Source organism: Pyrgilauda ruficollis, unplaced genomic scaffold (genome assembly GCF_017590135.1).
Source record: "Pyrgilauda ruficollis isolate IOZ18807 unplaced genomic scaffold, ASM1759013v1 scaffold100, whole genome shotgun sequence".
NCBI classification, from domain to species: domain Eukaryota; kingdom Metazoa; phylum Chordata; class Aves; order Passeriformes; family Passeridae; genus Pyrgilauda; species Pyrgilauda ruficollis.
Window position 1 is genome coordinate 1,289,742 of NW_024508102.1, and position 12,133 is coordinate 1,301,874.

General features: G+C 50.7%; 1 protein-coding gene across 2 annotated transcripts; it reads left to right on the forward strand.

Moving 5' to 3' along the window:
* The first annotated feature begins 48 nt into the window (after nucleotides 1-48).
* On the forward strand, nucleotides 49-11,652 carry PHTF1 (putative homeodomain transcription factor 1). Of its 2 annotated transcripts, XM_041467726.1 has the most exons (18): nucleotides 49-178; nucleotides 243-299; nucleotides 378-447; nucleotides 1,045-1,203; nucleotides 1,537-1,696; nucleotides 2,184-2,309; nucleotides 3,119-3,278; nucleotides 4,306-4,497; nucleotides 4,578-4,655; nucleotides 5,572-5,781; nucleotides 6,097-6,225; nucleotides 6,631-6,903; nucleotides 7,420-7,551; nucleotides 7,673-7,759; nucleotides 8,150-8,305; nucleotides 8,694-8,789; nucleotides 9,339-9,464; nucleotides 9,779-11,652. In XM_041467726.1, the coding sequence occupies exons 1-18, from the start codon at nucleotides 140-142 to the stop codon at nucleotides 9,797-9,799; spliced, it is 2,271 nt and encodes a 756-aa protein (XP_041323660.1). In that variant the 5' UTR covers nucleotides 49-139; the 3' UTR covers nucleotides 9,800-11,652. The 2 variants fall into 2 exon arrangements, with proteins under 2 accessions (XP_041323660.1, XP_041323670.1); XM_041467736.1 differs by lacking the exons at nucleotides 9,339-9,464; nucleotides 9,779-11,652 and having other exon boundaries at nucleotides 8,632-8,732.
* The last annotated feature ends 481 nt before the right edge of the window (nucleotides 11,653-12,133 follow it).

Genomic DNA, 12,133 nt, shown 5'->3' on the forward strand with positions numbered 1-12,133 from the left:
GCGCTCGGCTGGCGCTGCCTGGGTGGGTGTGGGGGCGCGGCAGGCGGAGCCAGTCGAGCGCCGGGCGGTTTCCAGGGTAACGGGAGCGGGGTCGGTGCCGGTGTCGGTACCGGGCCCGGTGCCGGTGCCGCCGCTCCCCATGGCCTGCCGCGATGCCATTTCATGGTACCAGAAGAAGGTGAGTGCGGCGCGGGGCGGGCGGGCGCGGGCCCGGCAGTGCCCTCAGCCTCCTCTCCCCGCAGATCGGGGCCTACGACCAGCAGATATGGGAGAAGGCCGTGGAGCAGACCCAGATGAAGGTACCGGCGGCGGGGAGGGGGAGAACGGGCCCCGCCGCGCCCCTCGCCGCTAACCCGGCCGTGTGTTCCGCCCCGCAGGGCTTCAAGAACAAGCCGAAGAAAAAGGGGCACATCCAGCCCGATCTGATCGACGTGGATCTGATCAGCGGTGAGCGGAGCTGGCGCTGTGCCTCCCCTCTGGGACGGGGGGCGGCTGGGGATGGCTCACAGGAGGGGTGGCTTGGAGATCAGGAAGGGTTCTTCTTCCCGCAGAGGGTGCTGGGCTCTGCCCAGGCTGCCCAGGGAATGGGCACAGGCTGCCGGAGCTGCAGAACGCTCCCAGGGATGCCAGGGTGGGATTGCTGGGGGTCTGTGCAGGGACTTGGCGATCCCTGTGGGTCCCTTCCAGCTCAGGATATTCCCTGATTCTGCAGGTGCATCCCGGCTTTGTGGGGGAAGCAGAACCTGCCCTGCTGCCAGGGGAGCCCTGCTCGTGGGCACTGCAGACCTGAGAGCAGAGCAGGAGGAGTTTGGGTGGCTCTGCAGGAGTGCTTGGGTGGGCAGGGAAGGGTCAGAGGCAGAGCTCTGACAGAACACAAGCAGCTGCTGCAGCTGCGTCTGCTGGGGCTCTGTAGCTTTGAATGGTGCCCAAATCTCACCCCCTGCTCAGCCTGAAGCAGGGCTGGGGCTGCCCAAAGGGGAACTCCAGCGAGGGAGCTCTTGTGATTCACAGTTAATGATGGCTCGTGTCCCCTTTAATTCCAAGGCTCTACCTTTGCCAAAGCCAAGCCTGAAATTCCCTGGACATCGCTGACGAGGAAGGGAATTGTGAGAGTGGTGTTCTTCCCCCTGTTCAGCCACTGGTGGATACAGGTCACTTCCCAGCGTATTTTTATGTGGCTCTTGGTGCTCTACCTTATGCAAGGTGAGGGGACACCATGAGGCTGTGCCATGAACCTTCTCCTGCAAGGAATGGCACATCAAAGAATGCTCTTGGGAAATGGGTTAGGGGTGAGCCTGGCAGTGCTGGGGGAGTGCTTGGGCTCGATGGCTCAGAGGGCTTAGCCAAGCTTAGTGAGTCTATGATTTTGTAGTCCATAATCTAAAGCCTGAGGATCTTGTGTGGAACCTACTGAATGTGCATTTCAAGGTGTGTGGCACTAGCAACTGCAGAAATTAAATAATAATACAACAAAGCAGAGTAAAAACAGTTGAGACAGACTTTTTAATTTATGCCTTGGTGCCATTTCCTTTGCAGTGGTAGCAGTGGTGCTGTACTTCCTGGTGCCTGCTGTGAGTGCCAGTGAAGTGATGGGACCCCTGTGCCTGATGCTGCTGCTGGGGACAGTTCACTGCCAGATCGTGTCCACGCAGGTGAACAGAGCTGCAGGGAGCAACGGGCTGAGCCGGCGCCGCAGGTGAGCTGCAGCAGGGCCCTGGGGCTCAGCTGCACAGCTGGACAGCTGGCACTGCATCCACCTGGCACTGCATCCAGCTGGCACTGCATCCAGCTGGACAGCTGGCACTGCATCCACCTGGCACTGCATCCACCTGGCACTGCATCCAGCTGGCACTGCATCCACCTGGCACTGCATCCAGCTTTCCTCCTTCAGCTTGCTGCAGCAAAGACTCCTTCTAGATTTTGTCCCTTGTGCTTTTCCCAGTGATGCCCTGACGTGCTGGGGGTGTAGGCAGAATTTTTGTACTGGAAGTCAGTGTTCTGCATGGCTGCAGAAAAATGGCATCCAAAAAGCCATTTGAATGGTGCCCGAGTGGTGCATCCAAAAGGCCATTTGAATGGTGCCTGTACCTGAATGGTGCTGTTCAAATCTCATTCAGATCTTTTAAAAAAGACCTGAAAGTAGCTTCTTACACCAACTTAATCCTCCTTGTCTTCAAACTCAGGAAGTTGCGCAAGGCTGTGGGTGTGGATGGGAGCAGTTGGTGTTCTCCTGACAGAACCAGCAAGGAGGAGCAGTCTGGCTCTGCCTCTCTGCTGACCAATTTATCCAGCCTGCTCTTCCAGAGGAGGTACGTGGTCCCTGCTGGGTTTGTGCTGCTCGTGACACTGGGAGCAGTTTGGTACCTGGAGAATGGAGGCACAGCATGTGCTGTCACTGACATCCCCACTGCCTGTCAGTCTTTTTTTGAATTAAAACCTTTGTGGTAGTGTGGGAAGCTGATTCCTCAGGAATATTTAGTATGTCCTTATTAGATCATATAAAATTAGCCTGTATAAAATTAGATCATGTGAAACCAAGTGTTAGATGAGCTGCAGAATGTGGTGGAGTTTATTTTTATTTATCAGATAAGTGACCTTGTTTGAGAGAGTGCTCAGATTATATTGCTGTTTTATGTGATTTCAAAAAGCAATTGTGCCTTCTGTTTTGGACAGTTGTCTCCCTTTGGCACCTTGCTTCTCTAAAAGTAACTCAAGGAAAAAGAGGAGAGATTGTATGGGATAATATTTCATTGTTTTCTCCTGTTCTCCCAGGTGAATTTCCTGGTGAGTTTCCAGCTCACAGGTGCTTTCTCTTCCCGAGGACTTTTTGTTTTCTGAATTGCTCTTATTTTTTTAAAAAATAAAAATAATGAAAAATTTCCATTTGATTTGGAAATTTTAAGATACTATTAGAGTTACAAAAGACATGTTGAGTGAGGGTGAAGCAGATATAAATCTTTTAACAGACTCAGCACACAAAGCCTGTCAACCAAAGGAAATTATTTATCCCTTAGGTATCTTGTTTGATGCTGCACCTGTGACGAGGGAAGACCAGATTGTTTTACCCCAAAGAGTTTTTCCCTGACATAAAAGCATTTAATTGTATTTTCTCTCCTAGGAATAGAGGAGTAAAGCTGGTAGCTGAGAAAGGGACTGAGACAGAAAGTGGTGTGAGTGCTGTGGGTGATGGCATCAAACCCAGACAGGCCAGATCTGAGCACAGGCTGCTGCACTGCAAAGAGAAAAGTAAACTTTCTGATGGGGAGAAGAGCCATCAGGTACTGCCAGGGGAGATCCTTTGAAATCACAGTTTCAGTGTGTTCTTTGTGTGCCAGAAGTAAGTGTGTTCATATTTAACTGAATGGTTTGGTCTAATACAAGATATTCCCTCCTGCTAGTCTTTGCCTGCATTAACCTAGAAACTCCTTTCTGCCTCTCACTGAGCAGCTGAAAAGGTGCTGGTGCTTTCTTTTCATAATTATGGAATACAATTCCAGAATAGTTTGGGTTGGAAGGAGTCTTAAAGCTCATCTCATTCCACCCAGGGACACCTTCCACTCTCCCAGGGTGCTCCAGCCCTGGGTCAAACACAGACAGTGCTGGAATGTCTGTTTTACCAGAGTGCTCTGTTAATTGTTGACACTTCTGATCACAAGGTGTTCAATTAAGGGACAGTGCTGATAATGACTAAATAAATTAGCCATTTTCAAAAGCAGTTCCATAAAATATTTTGTCTTGCAAGACTGAGACATCCCTTGAGGAGAGAGAAAGAGCTAAAGCATCGTGAGCTCTGTTGAAAGCTTTGAAACAAAGATTTTGGCAATTACTCTTGAGTTTCCTCTGGGCCAGCGGTGTGTCAACTCCACATGAAGAGCTTGGAATAGATCCTGTGTGGAATTGTGTCATACTGTGCCATCCCACCTCCTCTCTGTGAAGGAGTTTGGATGGGGCAGAGCTCGGTGCAGGGGCACAGCCCCAGATTTTGGCTTTGTTACCCCCCAGCTCGTAGATACATCTGGGCTTAAGGCACAGCCAAGAGCTGCTGCTGCATCCTCCTCCTCCTGCCTTTTCCAGCTCCAAATCCACCCACCCAAAATTCTCTCTCATTACCTCTGGGGCAAGACAAGAGCGGGAGGAAGGAGTTAATATCTGTGAAGTCTCTGATGCCAAGAGAATTCTGTTTCAGTGGGGATCATGTGCTGGCTCTGCAGGCATTGAGGGCTGTGCCAGGGGGGCAGCTCTGCCTCTGAGCCTTGGATGGGACTCAGGCTGCTGCTTGGCGTGGCCTTGGCTGTGCATTTGTAGGATGATGGCACCACCAGGGACGGTGCTTCTGATGAGCTGTCGAGCGAGGAGGATGCTGAGGATGCTGAGGATGCTGAGGCCCTGGCACAGAGGATCCTGCTACGGCCCAGCATGGAAGGGGCTTCCAGTGACAACAGCTACGAGGAGAGGAAGAAGAGGCCTCTGCTTTCTCTCAACCAGGCTGTCTCACAGGTACCCAGGTGGGATTAGTGCTGTTCTCCACACCTTGTTTTGCTGTGGATAATGAGGAGGTTTTCCTTTGGTCTTGGCAGGTCAAGCAAGCCCTGAAAGCTGCCAGAGACTCTGACAGTGTTGTGGAGTCTGAACTGGAATCCACATTGTACAGGCAGGTATGGTTGTAAAGTCAGGAGAGGGAGTTTTCCCAGGCCTGGCAGGGGTCACAGAATCAGAGGGTGGGTTGGGCTGGAAGGGACCTTAAAGCTCATTTCATCAGTTATGAAATGATTGTGCTTCAGAATCCTCAGGTGCAAGCTGTGACCTCTTCCCTCCCTGCTGCTTGGCAGCCTTGTAAACCTTCACAGTGTTCACAATCCTGATTGTGCTGCTTTGTTAAACAAACCACAAACAAACAAACAAACAAATAAGTAACTCTGTTGGCAGCAAGGGACAGTCCAAGCTGCCTCTAATTGCTCCTGCAATTGCTGCAATTGCTCTTGTGGTTGGGAGGCAGTGCTGTGCTTGCAGCTTTTAAGCTAATAAATTTTGATTTTAAAATCACAGACTATCCTGAGTTGGAAGGGACCCACGAGGATCAAGTCCAACTCCTGTAATGAAGGAATAAATCTGTTCTGTGAGACATACTCAGTCACTTCATTTACTTTGGTTTTTTACCCCTACCCGAAAACAAAATATGAATATGTGAATATCAAGTTATAAATATGGAGATATATAAATTAATACAAAATATAAATGAAATATTAAAACAGATTATGCAAAAGACATTAAAATGGACATTTTTGTATTAAAATGACTACATCAATTTCTATTTTGTAGGTTGGGGACGGAGGTAGGGAATTAATGGGCTCTGTGTGAGTTCTGGTATAGAAACGCTTTTTCCCCAAACATTGTCTTAAACCATTCCCACCGTGTGGGTGCGACTGGGAGCACTCAAAGCTGTGGGAGAAGGAGCAGGAGGATAATGAGGAGGAGGAGGAGGAGGATGAGGAGGAGGAGGAGGATGAGGAGGAGGTGCTGGCTGTACCAGCCGCGGCGGGGCTGTGCCGTGTGACCTTTGCGCTGCCGCAGGACCCCAGGTCGTGCCTGAGCGTGGGGCCCCGGAGCCGCAGCGGGAGCCGGCGGGACTCGGAGAGCACACGGCAGGACTCGGAGACCGAGGACATGCTGTGGGACGATCTCCTGCACGGCCCCGAGTGCCGCTCCTCGGGCACCAGCGACAGCGAGGAGCGCTCCCGCAGGGACTCCCGCAGGGACCTGAAGGAGGACGTCTTCCAGCAGGTTGGTGATTTCCATCCGGGAGCTGGGAGTGCTTCTCCCTCTTCCCCCTGTTTTCCCGAAGGTGAGATGCTCTTGGTGTAAGGTGAGCAGTCTGGATGAAGCCAGAGTTACAATGGAAATCTGGATTGCTCGAAATTCTGTCAGTGATTGATGATCGAGTCTATCCCTCCCCTCTGCCTGGCTGCTTATCCCAAAACAAAGCATTTAACCCAAAATGGAATTTCCCCCTCAATCCAAATGCGCTCTAGGCAAAGGTGTTACTTACAGCAGGCAGAAAGAGCTGACCCAGCTTTTGCACTCCTGTCTCTTTTCTAGAACCATCTGTTTTGGCTGCAGAACACCAGCCCAGCGTCTGCCAAAGTGAGTGCTCTGATCTGGGAGGGGAATGACTGCAAGAAGGTGGACATGTCCGTGCTGGAGATCAGTGGGATCATCATGAGCAGGGTAAGGGGGCTGTGTGGCATTGCAGCCTCTCCCTCCCACTTCAGAAAACAGCCACCAAAACCCCTGGAAACAGCTACACATGCAAATATTATTGGTGGTATGGAAACTGGTCCCTCCCCAGCTGCAAAGATGCTTGTCCCACGTGTTCTTACTGAAAAATTGCCTTAACCCCCAATTTAGGAGGTCTTTTGAAGACTGACAAGTGCTAATTATCACTGATTGTCTCTGCAGGGTGCTGAAAGTGGGAGGTTGATTATTTGGCTGATTGGTTTTGTGTTTGGACTGAAATGGGTGGAATTATTTTAGGCTCTTGTGAAGGGAAGGGGAACCAACTGCTTGCCACAACAGGCCTTTTCCTTGATGCATACCCCAAGTAATCATCCCATTTTTATTTCTGCTTGCCAGGTTAATGCCCACCAGCAAGGAGTGGGGTATCAGATGCTGGGAAACATCATCACCATCGGATTGGCCTTCCTGCCATTCCTCTACAGGCTGTTCCGCACGGACAGCCTGGAGCAGCTCTGCTCCATCTCTCTGATGGAGCTTCTGCACATCTTCTGTGGAGCCCCTATCAGCACCTCTGTGCTCATCCTGTCTGCCATCAACTTTCTGGAAAGGCTGTGCTTAACCTGGATGTTTTTCTTCATGATGTGTGTTGCTGAGAGAACCTACAAGCAGGTGGGTTTAAAGGTGCTGGTGCCTCTCAGGAGCCTGGAGAGTAGGAATAAAAATGGGATGATGACCTTAAAGTTCATCTCATCCCAGCCCTTGCCAAGGTCAGGGAGGGGAGTCTGGGAAGGTTCTTATTGATCAGTCACAAATTGTACCTATCAATAGCATTCCTGACTCCCCTGTTCCCCCCCTTACCTGTCCCCAAGGTCTTACTGTGTCCCTTCTCTGCTGTGGCTGCCCCATCCCTGGAATTCTTCAAGGCCAGGTTGGACAGGGCTTGGAGCAGCCTGGGAGAGTGGAAGGTGTCCCTGCCCATGGCAAGGGCTGGAAAAAGATGAGCTTTAAGGTCCCTCCCAATACAAACCAATCTGGAACTCTATGAAAACAACTGCTGCTGCAGAGATTGAGCACCCAGGTCTCATGCTGACCTTCCCCAGTGACCCTTTTTGCCAGGTACCACTAAGAATCCCAAGCAGTCTGTTCTGTTTTCCACTAATTGATTGTTCTGTTTTTTACTTGCAGAGGTTTTTGTTTGCCAAGCTCTTTAGTCACATCACATCTGCTCGGAAAGCCAGGAAATACGAAATCCCTCACTTCAGGCTCAAGAAGGTGGAGAACATCAAGATCTGGTTATCCCTTCGCTCCTACCTGAAGGTGAGTCCTGATCTGGGGTTTGGTTATTGCAGAGGGGGTGTCAGTGGCAGTGCCAGCTGTTTGTGGTGAGTTTTGCCTGCACACCACGTTCATCCCTGACCCTGTGTCCTTGTTTCTGCAGAGACGAGGCCCCCAGAGGTCTGTGGATGTTGTGGTGTCCTCAGTCTTTTTACTGGCTCTTTCAATTGCTTTTATCTGCTGTGCCCAGGTGAGATTTTAACTTTGTTGGTTTATGAAGTAGGGAGAACCCTCCCAGGTGCTGGAGGCTTTTCTTTCACCAGCCTACAAAAGGCTTGGCTGAGACTGCCAGAGGGACAAGGAAAGGCACTTCATGCCTGTTAGTTGAACAGAGGGAGGGGAGAGGGGGAACAAGGCTCCTTTTCTGAGCAGAAGGAAAAAAATATCCAATTCCAAGCTAAAGGCAGGTTAGAAATGAGACCTTTCCCTGTAACCCCATCAGAGGAGTGATTTACACTTCCTGGGAAGAGCTGTCAGTGGCTGTGGAGCACACAGGGCTGGGCAGAGGAGGCAAGAAGGCCTCTCCCAAGAAGAGGCACTTTGTCAGTGACATTTGGTGCTTTGTTTTCTCCCCATGCAGGTTCTTAAGGGTCACAAAACCTTTCTGAGTGCAGCTTACAACTGGGAGTTCCTGATGTGGGAGGCAGCACTGCTCCTCTTCCTGCTACGTCTGGCATCTCTGGGCTCTGAGACCAACAAGAAATACAGCAACATTTCCATCCTGCTCACTGAGCAGGTAGCTCCCTTCAGCTTGTTCTCCCCTGGGCTTTGTGCTTTGTTTGGATATAATTATTGTATTTCAAACCAGCTTAAATACTGGAATCAAATTTAAATTGTAGGGATCAGCCCTTGTGTTGGCCAGAAGGCAACAAAGCACTGGGCAGCATGGGGGGATGAGCTGGTCCTGGTGGGCCAGACTCAAGCTCCAAAGTTCTAGATTATTGTGGTCTCTGGGTTCATGTGTGTTAGCCAAAACAATTGGAAAAGAATGATGTTATCAGTGGTAAATTCACTACCTCAGGAGTGACAGCAGACTGCAAAAATGGCTCCAATTCCCCTTAGGTAGGAATCAGTTGGGGGCTGGTGCTGGAATATCAACCCCTGGCCTGTGATGTCTGTCACAGATAAACTTGTACCTGAAGATGGAGAAGAAGCCAAACAAGAAGGAGCAGCTCTCTCTGGTGAACAATGTGCTGAAACTGTCCACAAAGCTGCTGAAGGTGAGGTGCTCTGCCTGAATGGCTGGATTTCCTGGCAGCAGGGAGTTATGGCAATGCCATGTGGCCCTGCCCTTCCCTTGGCTCTGAGTTAGTGCTCACAAAGGGGATTTTCAGTGCTGCTGCAGGAGAGGGAGCAGGACAAGCCCAGTGTGGGTAATTAGTGCTGGGAACTCTTGATGAGCAGTGGTTTAACTAAGAGAGCAGAGGCTGGGGTGAGCACAGCTTCTGACTGCTCCAGTCTTGTTTCCCTTCAGCAGCTCTGATGCTGCAGCTCACTGCCAGCAGCAGGGAGAGGTTTGGGAAGGAGTGAGCAGAGTCTGGGAGTCCACAGGTTGGGCTGGGTGATTCTGCAGCCTGAAGTGTCAGGCTCTGGGATTGCTGCAGAGCCTTTGGATTCAGCAGGAGATGTCTCTGGAACACTGGCAATTCCATCTCAGGAAGGACACAGAGGCAGCCCAGTCTGCTGGAGTGCCAGTGCTAAGCTAAGAGTCAGAGGATGAATTCTTTGGTGCTGGGGAGTGCTGATGGACCCTTGTCCTGTCACTGCAGGAGCTGGATAGTCCATTCAGGCTCTATGGGCTGACCATGAACCCACTGATCTACAACATCACACGGGTTGTCATCCTCTCTGCTGTCTCAGGAGTGATCAGTGACCTGCTGGGATTCAATATCAGAGTAAGTGTCCCTCTCTGGCTCACAGCCCTGAGAGAAGCCTGGCTTTGCACTGGGACAGACCCCAGAAGGTGCTGGCTGTGTCCCCACCTCCCTGAGCCAGTTCTGGGGGGAAGGACAGGGCTCACTTCAGTTCCAGTTCCCTTCAGGTGAAGCTGTGAGAGTCCAGGGTTCCTCCCTTCATCCCAGTCCTGCTGTGGCTCATCCTGAAACTGGAGCTCACTGAGCAGAGCAGGATGGGCAGGAGACACAGAATGTTACTTGGAGGTGAAGACCATTCCTGTGAGACCCAAACTCCCTTTCTTGTCTCTTTGCAGTTATGGAAAATTAAACCATGAACTGGCAGAACATCAGCCCTGGGCATCTCCACCAGACACCAGAGAAGAGAACCAGCAGTGTGGGCAGAAAGAAGAAAACTGACAGAAATCTGTAATTCCAATTTTTAAACAGATTCCCAGTGTATGCATCAGAAGTTTTCTTTCTGCTTTACTGCTCTACAACATCCAGAGTGAACTGTTCTCATCAGGGATGTCATCCCATGGCATGCACAGAAAAACTGCATCAATGGGGCCAAATCCTGGCAGCTGAACCAGCAGCACCAGCTGAGGGACACCAAACACTAAAGCCATGCAAAGCTGCAGCTGGGGGGACACCAGTGGCTGTGACTGGGGCCACGTTTCTGTCAAACTGGAACCTGGGCATGTGGCAAGGAGGGACTCAGCCCTCCTGGCCCAGTCAGCTTCCTGGGGCTGCACTGGAATGTTCCAGGTTGGGAATCCTTGGCTGCACTGACCTGGCTGTGCTGCAGAGCTTTTCTTTCCTTAAAGCTCTGTGTGCTCAAGGCTTTGCCTCCATCCTGAAGCACCCCAGGATGCAGCAGGAGAATTCCCCTTCCCTGCTGCCAATCCAGCAGCACCCAAATCCTGCTGGTGGCTTGGGCTGGGGCTGCTGCAAAGAAATTATTGAGGACAGTGGTTACAGGAGAAAAACCTTTCAACACACACTGCAGGCAAAGTGTTGATGAGCTGGAGAATGTTTTGCCACGTCTGTTCCCTGGAATTCTCAGCTCCATCCTGTCCATGGTGTGAGCAGCTGCTGCAGCCCAGCACTGTGACAGAGCCTCACCCTGAGCACCTGGGGAGGAAATCTGGGGGAAAAAACCAGCTTTGACAAAGACTTCCTCAGGTTCATGTTTAGAAAGGTCGTGGAGAGCAGGAAAACATTTGAAGGCTTCTGTAACATTTCCCTTCACTGGGAAATGTTCTAATGGCTTCTATTTATTAGTGGTAAAAAGAGCAAAAACGGAGGAACTTCTCATTCCTTCACAGGAGGCTGAAGTGGCAGAAGAATTTTGGTAGTAAATTGTTTACAGCTATTTTCTGTGCAAGGAAAAGTTGTGAGATGTAAAAGGAGGTGACATTTTTATATAGCAAAACTTGCAAATAAACCTGCAGGACAAGCACTTCATCATTACCAACGGTTTCTACAGCACTTGATGATTTTTATAAGATCTTTTTGAACATCTGTTACTGGAATGGGGGTGAAGGAATCATCCAATAATAAATTGCATTTGTTTTCCAGAACAGCAGCATGTTTGTGGGTAAAACCTGGCTCACAGCCCTGAAAGCCAACCAAGACCCTGGTTCAGACAGTGCAGAACCAACAGGCACGAGCTGGAGTTGGGTTTTCAGATTTATGTAAAAATAATGAGTGATTTTCAGGTGTGAATCCAGTCAGAGTCTGAGTGAAGGTGCTGTGCAATGGATAAATATTTACAGCCAGCACATCCATCCTTTGTGTGGCATTCCAAGGCCACGTGGATGCAGGAAACACAGAGGAAGGTTTAGGGAAGGGGAAATCCCACCCAGGCAGGATCTGTGGTTCGGGTTTTGACTCTTCCAATGCCGTTCTATTTTATACATGTGTAGTTTTGTTTTTCATTTATTTTTGCTTTTTTTTGCAGTTCTTTGTGCTGCAGGTGTTTGGTGTTTGTTATGGAGTGGCAGTAGGAAAAGGTTTTGTCCCTCAATTTGCATATGCAATAGAATATTTGCATAATTACTCGTTAATAATTATTCTTCAGTGCTCCATATGGGAGTAAGTGGGGTGGAGAATAATAGTAATAATATGAGAGGTGTTACTCCAGTCTGGAACACTATTTATGGGCTTTATGCACTATAAATAAAAAGAAGACAAATAATAGCGTCTGGTGCAGAAAATGCCACGCTGCCTGGAGGCAATTTTTAATTTATTTAATTTATTTCATTCTAAAAGTCTGAACAGAAACAGTTCCTGTGTCAGACCGAAGCAGCCACTTCACCGGACCTAAAACACCACACGACAGGCGAGCGGGATCCAGGGCGGGGATGAAACCGCGCCGCGAATTCCCTGGAAAAGCAGAAATCCCAAAATCCCAGCAAATGTCATTCACCCCCCGCAGGACTCGGGTGGTGCCGCCCCGCGTCCCCCCCGCGCCCCCCATGGTCTCTCCCGCCCCTCCAGCGTAGCAGGCCCCGCCCCTCTGTGCGCGTCACTGCCGTGCCCGCCTGCGATTGGTGAATCCGCGACGCCTCGCGAGCAGCGGCCAATGGCGGCGCCGGGCCCGCCCGGAGGCAAGATGGCGGCGCCGCGGGCTGCGGGCGGGCGGGCCTGAGGCGGCTGCGGGGGCCGCG